General features: G+C 50.6%; 1 protein-coding gene across 1 annotated transcript in view; it reads right to left on the bottom strand.

Moving 5' to 3' along the window:
• LOC142786646 (metabotropic glutamate receptor 5-like) overlaps positions 1 to 11,590 on the bottom strand; it is a 30,806-nt gene extending 19,216 nt beyond the window's left edge. The window contains exons 1-3 of the mRNA XM_075884278.1: positions 11,372 to 11,590; positions 8,922 to 9,396; positions 735 to 981 (exon numbers count right to left, since the gene is read on the bottom strand). Coding sequence (XP_075740393.1) covers positions 735 to 981; positions 8,922 to 9,396; positions 11,372 to 11,590 — 941 coding nt within the window. The remainder of the gene's footprint in view (positions 1 to 734; positions 982 to 8,921; positions 9,397 to 11,371) is intronic.
• Between the last annotated feature and the right edge of the window lie 1,758 nt (positions 11,591 to 13,348).

Here is a 13,348-nt window from a genome sequence, read left to right as displayed (position 1 = left end):
TGGCGCAGCTAAAGACCGTCATTATAGGAGATCGACTTTTGTATAAATTAGGTGCTGAACATTTAGTTTCTCAAGTGGAATGTGAGTGGCGAGGGCAACACACGCATGCACACACTCAAACAAGCTCCTGCCACCGGTTGGCACTTCTCGTCACTTTTTCAATTCATTGAGCACTCTGCGTGCTTACAGTATACTACTAACACCTGTACTAACTTTTTAACCTAGAATTATGGTACACTAAAGTGAACAACCCGAATAGATTGTCCTTGCGCATGACCATTCATAATGCTGTGGTTTATTATTTTCGCTGCCATTTAATTCATAGCGTTAACTGCAAGTTAGCTTTGTCGTGGCTCGTTATAACAATGCGCCATTTTCCACCTTGACAGAGCTAAGTGTTCTGCAATATTCTTTTGTTCCATGATGTGTATGCTGTGCAACATAACTCAGTTATGTAATTTTGTGGGAGTGATACCCGGCTGACCATGTGTACGCTATTCATTTTCTTCGTTCAAATGTTTTCGCAGTCATTGAATCATTGCTTATGCACGTTTATTGCTTCTCACGTTAACCGATCTTCGTAAATTCTGAATATGCACCCACTTAGGTGCTACTCAAAATACGGTACTTTGAGAGAGCGATAAAAATTAATAATAATAATAATAATAATATTTAATGAAGAAAAACAATAGCAATGAACAAAACTAAACACAGAGCACGTGCACCACACTCACCTCACGACGAGAGTAAAACGTCCTGTGATGTTCGTGCTGCGAATGGCGGTGAGCAGCCGGACGATTGTGACGGAGGCGCAGAAACACACGATCACCCGGCTGTCCTCGTCGCTATGCAGGTTGGCAATCGCCTCGTAGTACTCTGCCCTGGTCGCCCGGGGGCTCAGTGCCAAGAATCGGGCGATGCATACGCCCTTGTCCTTAGACACCATCATGAACTCTGTCAAGGTGGCTTCGTTTGCGGCGTCTACGCACGTAAGTGAAATATGTGCGAGTTAAAAGACCATGACCCAATTCTCGTATTACTTGCGTAGGAATCAAAATATAGCTTTACAAGATAACATAAAACGATACTGCACGCGCTGGTTTGGTCCTCAGCAGAATCTGAGCAGTTACTTATGTTGTATGATAGGCACTCGAAATCGACACGAATGGTCAGACACAGTCATGACGTTCTTGCGCTGATAACTGCCGTCACCACTAAATGATGTCCCACTGCACTTGTTTCACGTGCTGATGTATATATAACCGCAATCAGCACTATAGTGTATACACTTGCAGTTTCGTGTTACTCTTAGGTTTTCATCAGCGCCGACGTAAAAAGCACGCGCATTTGCGATTAGGCGATTGGTCATCCATTAGTGTTTAAAACGTTACTGGCGCATAAAACTTGTTTTAAATCGGAATAATCGGTCTTTCATTGAAAGAGGTACGTACTTCTGCACTGCTGTGATAAAGAAAGTCTGCGGAGGTAGTTAAGCACCAGTCACGCGCATGGTCTGTAACGCTCACTTAAAGAGTAGTCGCGAGATCTCCTTCCTGAATGTCCGGCGTGCACACGGAAACACCATATTGTCACGGGGTCGTGACGTGGCCGAAGACAGGAGACTTCTTGTTGGGATTTAACTGTTTATTTGGGCGAACCTGTGCCCGGTAAACAGAAAGTCCAATTACAGCAGCAGTCTCGCACAGATAGCAGTCTCAGACTGATAGCGGCGAACGGAGCGTCGGCCTTCGATCAACTACTGACAAGCGGCGAAGCGCGTCGGCATTTATACCCTTGCCGTCGAATGTTCTAGCGTTATCGCTGGCGGTGGCGTAGGTTCCAGAACAATCTGTATCGTTCGCACAGTGGGCGTGATCTTATCGAAATGATCTACTACAGTCCGGAACCTTCTAGAAACCTGCAGGTGCGGTTTGCGCCGAGAATCGTGTGGTGTTTCGGAACGATAACAAGAACTTGTGAAATGGAACGTGGCATTGCCCCCCTCTGAAAAAAGGCATCGTCTCGATGCTTTAACTAAAGATGAAGGTACAATAATAATGCAAGAAAGTACAATGAATAAACTACGATACAACAATAATACAAAAAAACACTGTTTCAGTTTGTTAACGCGCATGAAACGGCTTGAGGCGTGCGACATGGACGACTTCAGGTCGCGATCGGCGTCGTTGAGAGTTCGTGATGCCGTCGGGGACAACCTCGTAATCAAGTGGGCCGAGACGTCGAACCACCCTATACGGTCCGAAGTACCGTCGCAGAAGCTTTTCACTTAGTCCACGTCGGCGTATCGGCGTCCACACCCAAACACGTTCACCGGGCTGGTATTCCACGAAGCGTCGTCGAAGGTTGTAACGGTGGCTGTCGGTCGTCTGTTGATTTTTGATACGGAGCCGCGCAAGTTGTCGGGCTTCTTCAGCGCGATGAAGGTACTCGCTCACATCGAGGTTTTCTTCGTCGGTGACGTTGGGTAACATGGCATCGAGCGTCGTTGCCGGGCTCCTTCCGTAGACCAATTTGTATGGAGATATCTGCGTCGTCTCCTGCACCGCCGTGTTGTATGCGAAGGTCACATACGGAAGAATGGCATCCCACGTCCTATGTTCGACATCGACGTACATTGACAGCATGTCGGCGATCGTCTTGTTAAGCCGCTCGGTGAGGCCGTTGGTCTGTGGGTGGTACGCTGTCGTCCGGCGGTGGTTTGTTTGGCTGTATGCCAAGATCGCTTGAGTTAAGTCGGCAGTGAATGCCGTTCCTCTGTCGGTGATAAGGACCTCCGGGGCGCCGTGACGTAGGACGATATTTTCGACGAAGAACTTAGCTACCTCGGATGCACTGCCTTTTGGCAGGGCTTTTGTCTCGGCGTAGCGGGTGAGGTAGTCGGTAGCTACCACGATCCACTTGTTTCCGAAAGCCGACGTCGGGAACGGCCCCAGTAGGTCCATACCAATCTGCTGGAAAGGTCGGCAAGGTGGATCAATTGGCTGCAGAAGTCCCGCTGGCCTTGTCGGCGGTGTCTTGCGTCGCTGACAGTCCCGGCATGTCCTCACATAACGAGTGACGTCGGTGGTAAGACGCGGCCAGTAGTACCTTTCCTGTATCCTCGCGAGCGTGCGAGAAACACCGAGGTGCCCTGCCGTCGGATCGTCGTGCAGGGCCTGCAGGAGTTCTGGTCGCAGAGCTGAAGGCACCACAAGGAGATACTTAGCCCGAAGCGGTGAAAAGTTTTTCTTTTGTAGAAGACCGTTTCGTAGAAAAAACGACGCAAGTGCGCGCTTGAATACCTTCGGGACTTCGGCGGTCCTGCCTTCGAGGTATTCTATTAGGGCCTTAAGTTCCGGGTCGGCCCGCTGTCGTTCAGCGAAGTCGTCGGTAGTTATCGTTCCCAAGAAGTAGTCGTCATCCGGGTCGTCGGGTAGCGGTTGGTCGACAGGCGCACGAGATAGACAGTCGGCGTCGGAGTGTTTTTTGCCAGACTTGTAAATGACAGTAATGTCATATTCTTGAAGTCTCAGGCTCCATCGTGCGAGGCGACCTGAAGGGTCCTTCAAAGTGGCTAGCCAACACAAGGCGTGGTGGTCGCTCACAACTTTGAAGGGCCTGCCGTAGAGGTATGGGCGAAATTTCGACGTAGCCCAGATGATGGCGAGGCACTCCTTTTCTGTTGTGGAATAATTTGCTTCTGCTTTGGATAGCGATCGGCTGGCGTAACTAATAACCCTTTCAAGTCCATCAGCCCTCTGCACAAGAACGGCGCCAAGACCTACGCTGCTTGCGTCAGTATGTATTTCTGTCTCGGCGAATTCGTCGAAATGGGCAAGTAACGGAGGCGTCTGGAGGCGATGTTTAAGCTCCTGGAAAGCGTGTTCCTGTGGCGTTTCCCACTTGAACTCCACGTCAGCCTTGGTAAGGTTAGTGAGAGGATCGGCGATGCGAGCGAAGTTTTTCACGAACCGCCTATAATAGGCGCACAGGCCCAGAAATCGGCGCACGGCTTTCTTGTCAGTGGGCGGCGGGAATTCGGCGATGGCGGCTGTTTTCCGTGGATCAGGACGAACTCCAGACTTGCTGATAACGTGCCCCAGAAACAAGAGCTCTTCGTACGCAAATCTGCACTTTTCTGGCTTCAGTGTGAGTCCGGAAGTCTTGATGGCTTGAAGCACAGCTTCAAGGCGCCGAAGATGCTCGTCGAAACTCGAGGAAAACACGACGACGTCGTCCAAGTACACAAGGCAAGTCTGCCACTTCAATCCTGCCAGTACTGTATCCATAACGCGTTGAAAAGTTGCAGGCGCTGAGCAAAGGCCGAAGGGCATCACCTTAAACTCGAAGAGGCCGTCCGGTGTTATAAACGCCGTCTTCTCTCGGTCTCTTTCGTCGACTTCGATTTGCCAATAGCCAGTCTTGAGGTCCATTGACGAAAAGTACTTGGCGTTATGGAGCCGATCAAGTGCGTCGTCTATTCGTGGGAGAGGATACACGTCCTTTCTTGTGATTTTGTTCAGGCGGCAATAATCAACGCAGAAACGCAGGGTCCCATCCTTTTTCTTCACTAACACCAAGGGGGAAGCCCACGGACTCTTGGACGGCTGGATAATGTCATCTCGCAGCATTTCATCAACTTGTCTCTTCATTGCCTCAAGTTCTCGCGTCGAAACCCTGTACGGACTCTGACGGAGTGGTCTGGCATTTTCTTCGGTTATGATTCGATGTTTCGTGATTGGGGTCTGCCGAATTTTTGATGACGACGAAAAGCAATCTTCGTATTGCAGGAGCAGGGCGTTGAGCTGTTTTTGCTTATCGTTCGGAAGTCTGGGATTGACGTCGAAAGCCATGGAAGGGGCTTGGTTCCTCTGAGCAGGTTCCGCAGAATCGGCGAGGGCGAAAGCACTGGTGGCTTCGACAATTTCTTCGATGTATGCGACCGTTGTTCCTTTATTCACATGTTTGTACTCATTGCTGAAGTTTGTGAGCATAACCGTTGCTTTGCCTCTCCGCAACTCTGCAATTCCTCTTGCGACGCAAATATTTCGGGTGACCAACAGATGCTGACTGCCTTCAACGACGCCTTCGAAGTCAGGTGATTCAGGAGCGCCGACTGAAATAATGACGCTTGAGCGAGGCGGAATGGTGACTTGTTCTTCCAGCACATTCAAGGCATGGTGTCCAGACGGCGTGCGCGGCGGTAGTGCTTCTTCTGTGGATAAAGTTATCGACTTTGTTTTTAGGTTGATGACAGCACCATGGAGGCATAAGAAGTCCAAGCCAAGGATGACATCTCTCGAGCAACGCTGTAGGACTACGAAGTCTGTAGGATAAATACGGCCGTTAATGGTGACTCTCGCTGTGCAGATTCCTTCAGGCGCTACAAGATGACCTCCAGCTGTGCGGATTTCAGGGCCTTTCCAAGCTGTCCTAACTTTCTTTAACTTCGCGGCGAACGACCCACTGATGACAGAATAGTCGGCTCCAGTATCGACGAGAGCGGTCACACTGCGGCCGTCGATAAGAACGTCGAGGTCGCTAATTCGCCGTCTCGAATTACAGTTAGGGCGTGGCGTCGGGTCACGGCTGCGTCGGCTTGTTCCGCTGCTTCCATGTTGCGTCGTCAGGCCACCTTCGGTAAGTGAGCTTTCGCCGTCAGGGCTTTGCCTGGTTGGCGTTGTGTTCGGAAAGCTCCGTCGCGGCGTCGTCGTCGTCGGTGGATCTTCGGTAGTTCGTCGCACAGCAACCGCACCTCCACCGGTTGCTGCCCTTAGTTTCCCGGATACGGGCCAGGAGACCGGCCCCGCGTTGGGCCAGAGTACTGTCGGTGGTGCGGTGACGTGCGGCGGCTGGGCGACGGCGAACGCGAAGGGCTTCGTGGTGTCCACCGAGTTCCTGTCAGGTAGTCGGCGATGTCACGTGGTCGTTCTCCTGGCTGTGGGCGCGGTGCATTGACGGCGAAGCCACGCAATCCCATCTGTCGGTACTGGCAACGGCGGTATGTGTGTCCGGCCTCGCCGCAGTGGTAGCAGAGCGGGCGATGGTCAGGGGTGCGCCAGACGTCAGTCTTCCTCGGTGCACTGCGCTGGGCCGCTGGCGAACGGTATGACGTCGGTGGGGGTGGTGGCGGCGGTGGCGTCTGTCGACGGAAGTGCGATGGGGCGGTGTTTTGGCGTGGACGGGGAGGAGCGTTGTGGCGCAGTGCAGCGGCGTAGCTCATAGCTTCCGGCTCGGACAGCGGTGCGTGGGGAATTTGAAGCGATTGCCGAACTTCTTCTCGCACAATGTCGGCGATCGAATCCACTTGAGGCTGCGCCGAAGGCAACAGCTTGCGCAGCTCTTCCCGCACGATCGCTCGGATCGTTTCACGCAGGTCTCCGGAGTTACTGGCTTGAGCAGCAGCGCAGTCTGCAGTCAGGCGACGATTATACTGTCTGGTGCGCATGTCCAGGGTCTTCTCAATAGTGGTCGCTTCGGCTACAAATTCTTGGACGGTTTTCGGTGGGTTTCTTGTCAGCCCCGCGAAGAGCTCCTGTTTGATCTCTCGCATGAGGAAACGAACTTTTTTCTCCTCGGGCATGTCTGGGTCAGCGTGACGGAATAGTCGGGTCATTTCTTCTGTGAAAATGGCGACATTTTCATTTGGTAGCTGAACCCGGGTCTCTAATAAAGCAGCGGCCCTCTCTTTTCGAGCGACGCTCGCAAACGTTTGCAGGAATGCGCCGCAGAAAACATCCCACGTTCGGAGCGTTGACTCCCGATTTTCAAGCCAGGTCCTTGCGGTGTCTTCTAAATAGAAGAACACACGACGCAGCTTTTCGTCATGGTCCCAGTGGTTGAGGGCGGCCACACGGTCGTATGTCTCTAGCCAGGACTCCGGGTCTTCGAACGATGACCCATGGAAAATTGGTGGTTCCCTGGGTTGATGCATGACCATCGTGGGCTGGGACGCTGCGGTTGTCATTGTCGCTGCAGTCGCAGTCATGGCCTTGGTCTTCCGCGGCTTGTCGTGTAGAAGCCCGTACTCCGGTGGTAGCCCTTGCTGTCGGCGGCTTGTTCGCTGCTCCTGGTTGGCGTCGGTGTCTTCTCCGCGACGTGGGCTGGGTTCACGGCTTGACGGGGGCGTCCGGTACATGAACGAAGCAGCACCTCCACCAAATGTCACGGGGTCGTGACGTGGCCGAAGACAGGAGACTTCTTGTTGGGATTTAACTGTTTATTTGGGCGAACCTGTGCCCGGTAAACAGAAAGTCCAATTACAGCAGCAGTCTCGCACAGATAGCAGTCTCAGACTGATAGCGGCGAACGGAGCGTCGGCCTTCGATCAACTACTGACAAGCGGCGAAGCGCGTCGGCATTTATACCCTTGCCGTCGAATGTTCTAGCGTTATCGCTGGCGGTGGCGTAGGTTCCAGAACAATCTGTATCGTTCGCACAGTGGGCGTGATCTTATCGAAATGATCTACTACAGTCCGGAACCTTCTAGAAACCTGCAGGTGCGGTTTGCGCCGAGAATCGTGTGGTGTTTCGGAACGATAACAAGAACTTGTGAAATGGAACGTGGCAATATTACTCACTATGTCGTGAGGCCAGCCTAATTGAAATGCTCCAATAAAAACAGTTCTTTATCTTTCTCAAGTGCATTAAACTTATACACACAATGTTCAATGACACCTTAGGTCTTGCAAGTAGGACACAATGGTGTCGCGGTAAGTTTCATCTTGTAGAGACGTACTGCTGTGTGCGCTAACACCATGCGGATACGAAGTAGCAAATAGGCCTCTGCTTTGGCTAGCCCTTTTGTTACACATTGCTCGTGAGGTTTAAACCATAATGAATTGAAGTGCCTGGGGACAGCTTGCGCTTTCTTATCCTTGTGGTCATTCATCTGCGAGCTTACTTGCAGTGCATCCTTACCCTAAAGTACGTCATACCAACTAGCTTTAATTGAAACACCTTTAAAATTACCACTTCTTTCCACGACAACTTATTAGAGAGGTTTAGTACTGTGTACGCTGAGTACGTGGCGGCGTTGCGTACGTAAGCCACGTTCTGCCTAGTGCGCATGCGCAGACCGCAACGCGCACGTATCGCGTTATGTACGCAGCCGCTACGTACGCACGCATGAGATGCGTGCGTGCGCACGTATGAGCTGATCGCGCCGCTCTCGAACAAGTTCGCGACAGCGCGAGACTTCGTTTTGCAAAATGGCGGCATCGAAGGCAAGCACCGACCGGCTCTGTGGCTTAAAATGTGGCCATAATCTGGCTATAACACTTGGATTGGCTCACATTGGCTGTCAACAACACGTGCTTCTGTTTTGATATACCAGATGGCGCAACACGCTTCACGCTCGTTACGTACGCGGGTACTACGGCGTACTAAAAGCCGATTGGTGGGAAACGACGCCACGTAACGCAAGGCGCTTGCGTGATGCGTACGTAGCACCATTACGCAGTACTAAAACTCTCTAATACCTACACACGGCACTACTTCCCGTGCGTTTTTTATGAACCTGCCGAAAGGCTCGTTCACACCTGCGGTTAGCACTCGTCTCATCCTCAGGTTAGCTTTAAAGCGACTGGTTGACAATAGACGCTTTGGTCTCAAAGCGATTAGTTTGATTCAATAGCTCGCTGCTCGATGTTTTGGTCGCGCAACTGCAGTGACAGACCTCTGAACTATTCAAGATGCGTAGCAAGTTACTAGCAACAGAACGTCCGCTTATTTTACGGAACAGTGACGATGCGAAAAGACGGCAATTGTGTGCGACGACGGGTACAGGTCGGAACTCAGGTGTGAACATCAGTCACCCTAAGCCGCTTGTGGTCGCCACTTGAAAATGACCGTGCGACCGGTGATAGTCGCAGTTGTGAGTGAACCTAGACACCCAGCACCAGCCACGCGGGCATGCCCACCGTTAGTGAAGACTGTGGAGACGTAGGACCAGTTGAAGTAGGCCACCAGGTCGGCCATGGCCTGCGCCTGCGTCGACTCATTCGAGGGCGCCACGCTGACGTAATATCCCATCAGCGAGCTGGAGTCGGGCTGTTGGCCGTCGAACGAGTAGCCGATCACGGGGATCTTGAAGAGGCTCATCAAGCTGTGCACGTCGTGGGCTCCGCCCCCGAGTAACGGACCCACGACAGCGACCAGGTTTTTCTCTGGAGCGGTGTCCTCGCACCGGGCGGCGCGTATGCTGTCCACGTCGGGCGGTGGCCGGTGGTACGGGTGCGGCTCCTCGCGGTATTCGATCGTGGACCACGCTGATCGTTTGATCATCTGCGACACTTGTTCGAGCGCGATGGCCGTGTACTGGCAGCTGTCGCGTATCTGGATTCCCAGCGTCGAGTTGGGCAGCAGGTCAGGGCGCGAGTTGATGTCGTCCACGGTCTGGTCGACACAAAAAGCACGATCACTTGTTTAATTCTTTCATGCATAACAGAGAAAGCAAAGAGGAAAACCGAGTGGTAAAGCGAGATGGATGAAGATAACTTCAAGGATGAGAAAAGGGGGAAAGTTGAGTAAAAGGCAGGGAGGTTGACCAGTAGAAAATTAACTCCTTTGCTACCCTGCACAGAGGACGGAGTAAAAGCGAACACAAAAAAACCTGCACTTGCACCATGCACTCAAGCATGGTAGTGTCGTAGCCATTCAGCGAGGCCAATTCACCGCAGGAACTTCAGCAGCGCCTTCGTCGCCTTTTTTTTTTTTTGAAGCTCGAACGTTGCAGCGCTAAAACATTAACTGCACGGAAAGCAATTGGCCATCGAGGCTGGCTAACTTTGTTAAGAGCAGTTGTCTTTGGGAGCTGAAGACAATCACAAAGCACGTGTGCGATGGTTTCCTCACTGCCACAGTTACTCCGGGTAAAGCCCTTATAACCTAAGGCACCACGGGCTATTGCAACTTGCCGAACCTAATCAAAAGCTGCCAATTTGTTTCCTGAGTCCAGTTTGGAGATTCGCACCTCCGTCAACCAATTTACGAGTCAGGTCTTATTTAAAGGCGAAACAGCGTCTGCTAGACGCTGTGTGCACAATGCACGTTATGAGTTCGAGTGTCTGGGTGGACTCGCAGAACAGACGTTAGTCGTTGTGTTTTTCGGGCAATATCATCTGAAGTCTATGTAAGTTGATGTGGGCGCTGGTATTGGGCGCCAATGCCTCGCCTGTGATACGTGGGACGACTATTCGGCATGGAATGCAACGGCTGTAAGACATTTTTTCCCATTGTTATTAGAGTGCACCGTTATAGCTGTTTATCGGTTTTCTTGTTGTAATCTTTAAAATGTTATGACGTGCGTGTCACCCATGTCCTACTCACCGATCACACGGACATAATCCCTATTCGTGTTTCGTGAATTTCGAGAAGTGATTATCGCAGCCGCAAATTTGAGGACATATGTTTGCATGTTCGTGTAAATGAAAATTGGGTCGCCAGTCAGCGCTTGTCGGCGTCACTTGTTTTTGTCTCGTTGGCGCGTCCCCCTCCACTTCTCTAACTGCAGCGGTGGTCACTAAAATTCTACAAAGTGTTCTATTGTGCAACCAGGACCGTAGTAAACAATTTTTTTTCGTGGAGGGAAAAGAAGACGTAGGCACTTCTGGATACGTGCCTGTGTATAGCTGATATCTTTCTCATGTTTATTGTCTATTAATGGGACGCAAGACGCAGGGTGATATCGTGATGTCCGTGGGCTCTCATAGAGGAAGTTTGCAGGCTTCACATGCAACGTAGTGTGCTTTTATACGTGTGTTCTTCAATGTGCGGAGTGTTTCATACCTGAAGGAAAGCTTTTTCCCTTTAGGGAAAAACGTTTTAGAGGATATTTCGCCTATAGGTGTGAAACTACTTCAACGCCCTAGAAGGTTCCTTTCCACACTCACTACTACCACTACCACCACCATCATCATCATATAATCACCATCATTCCTGTTTTGTTCTATTTGAACAGGCTTGCTGACGAGAGTTTGATGTTTATATAACCTCGGCAAATTCTTTTTCATAAGTGCTACTGTGCAAAAAAGAAAGCTACCAATGAACGAAATAGCGTAAAGAAATAGCATAAAGCAAACTGAAACCAATAAAAGATTACAGTACACAATTCGTTTGGAGGCGTTCACTTTGAAATAGAATGTTCACACGCAGCAATGTCTCTCCACGTCATTTTAATTGGCCCCTTCATGTTCCTCAGTGCAGAGTATTACCTGCTACACTTTGCCTGTTCATGTCGTCTTTTCTGCAAATAACACTCAGCTCTGTTTCTCCCAATTGCACATTTTGGCGTGTTTGTACATTTATTGTTCTCTAGTTTGCTTTCATTATTTCGGCGTGTTCGCATGCTGATTGCGAAGGATATAAGCACCTGTAGGCCGGCCTCGAATCGCTGGATGCCCGGTAGTTCCCAAACTCCACCGCAGCTGCTGGATGCATTGTCGTTCGTGTAGGGAGGACGGTGAATCGGGAACAGGGCTCCGATGACGAAGTCCTCATTTTGGGTGGATTTGTAGTAGTAGCGCACGGAGCGACACCGCTCCACCGTTATCAGCGCGACGAAAAAAAGCGGCGACCACCTACCCATCATGTCGTATCACCTGTTGAATGGAGTAGAAGCGCTTTAGTGCGCTTACGGCCATACGCGTAAGCACGGGGGGTGCGGGGGGGGGCAAGGGAAGAGAAGAGGGGGCGGAAAGCCAGCCTCATACATTGACATTATAAAGAGAAGGAGGTGTGAGGGGATAGGAGGGCGCAGAGTCAGCCCATAAATTGGCATGACATAAAGGGGGGTGTTGCGAAGAACCTTTGTCTCCAGGTGGTCGAAATTTCCGGAGACCTCCACCACGGCGTCTCTCATAATCATATGGTGGCTTTGGAACGTTAAACTCCACATAGCGATTAAATCAAATCAATCAGCGAAGAACCTTTGTCCCCCTCCCATCCGCCTGAAGAGAAAACCTGTACACGCTTATGCTTATGACGAGCAGTTTCGAGGTCAAGGTGTTGACAAGACACTGCTTCTGTGGATGGTTGCGTGCCGTCTACCTCGACAACCTGTATAGCGTTTAAAATAGTGTGTAATATAGCACAAGCCGTTAGCATGAAAGCAAACTACACCGGCTGGTCGTGGCACACACGAAACAACGCTGAAAAGGCGTTTTTGTTGTAATTGCAGACAAAAGAAAAGAAAGAAACGGCGTCCACGTGTAGAATCATGCTACCAGGTTTAGTTGAGGTCGTCCTTCATGCGGCACAAGAAAGACATCACACATGTAAGCATATGCTTAACCATGTTGTTCCGGAAGCCTTAACAAAGATCTGAGGCTGCAAAATGTATGTTAAACGAAAGAAAAAAAAATGTTTGAGCCAATGATAGAGTGGTTTATATGGCAGCTTTATTTTGATATGGCTTGGTATTCCACTTAAACTTTGAGGCTTGTAGAGATGCTGCGCGAAATTCACATTGTCATACCCGCTATACCGACAGTCAACAACCTGACGTCTTTACACGACATTTTGTGGAAAAATCATGCGACGAATTGGCCTTCACGGTACGAAGAATATGCATGTTTTTTTTTCAATTTCACCCGTTGCATCTACATTATAAGAAAAGTACAGCGCAAGTACTTACATTACAAGCTATAAGAAATGCAACCCTCCTTTTCGGCCAATGAGCTCATTGAAATCACGCCGCCAGCATTCGACACATTCCGCTCATATTGTCGACTGTCTGAGTGGTTGTACGTATCACGCGTGTCTGCGCGTCTCACAGTGAACCCCCCCCCCCCCCCCTCACACACACACAGAGACAACCGTCGGGCCGGTGCTTCACGCTCACGACAGAGCGACTAGGATGCCTCCATTTCAGATCCGATCAGTTGAGCCGCACCACCTGCTCGTAATGCGCACTCGTACAGGGTGAAAATGCAGCAGTGCGTCGATGGTGCTAGAAATGGCCGTGAAGCCGCTCCGCTTCATCGAACAATGATCACGATAACGAATGCGCTCTACCGCGGAAGGTGAGTGTGTTCAGTGGGCCTTGACGATGTTTTTCCTATTTGGGAGGTTGCGAGATATATTTCCTGCATTGTTGCTTCCCAGGGTCATACTCATTTTATGCATCATATGGGTACGTACACGGGGCGTACCACAGCGCATGCGCCATGCTGACGCACATGGAGGTGGGCATGATTCTCTATTAAAAGGGGGAGTAGTGCAGTTTCAGAGAGAGAAAGAGAAAAAGTTGGCCCCGTATGTGCATGTTTCACTGCAAATGTCGTCGAAAGGCGATAGTATTGCGTGTGGAGAGAGTGAACAAAACGTTTACTTCATGTTCTGCGCGAGG

This window comes from Rhipicephalus microplus, unplaced genomic scaffold (genome assembly GCF_043290135.1).
Source record: "Rhipicephalus microplus isolate Deutch F79 unplaced genomic scaffold, USDA_Rmic scaffold_27, whole genome shotgun sequence".
Classification (NCBI taxonomy): domain Eukaryota; kingdom Metazoa; phylum Arthropoda; class Arachnida; order Ixodida; family Ixodidae; genus Rhipicephalus; species Rhipicephalus microplus.
The sequence above is the reverse complement of the archived record's forward strand: the minus strand, read 5'-3'. Positions and strand labels throughout refer to the sequence as shown.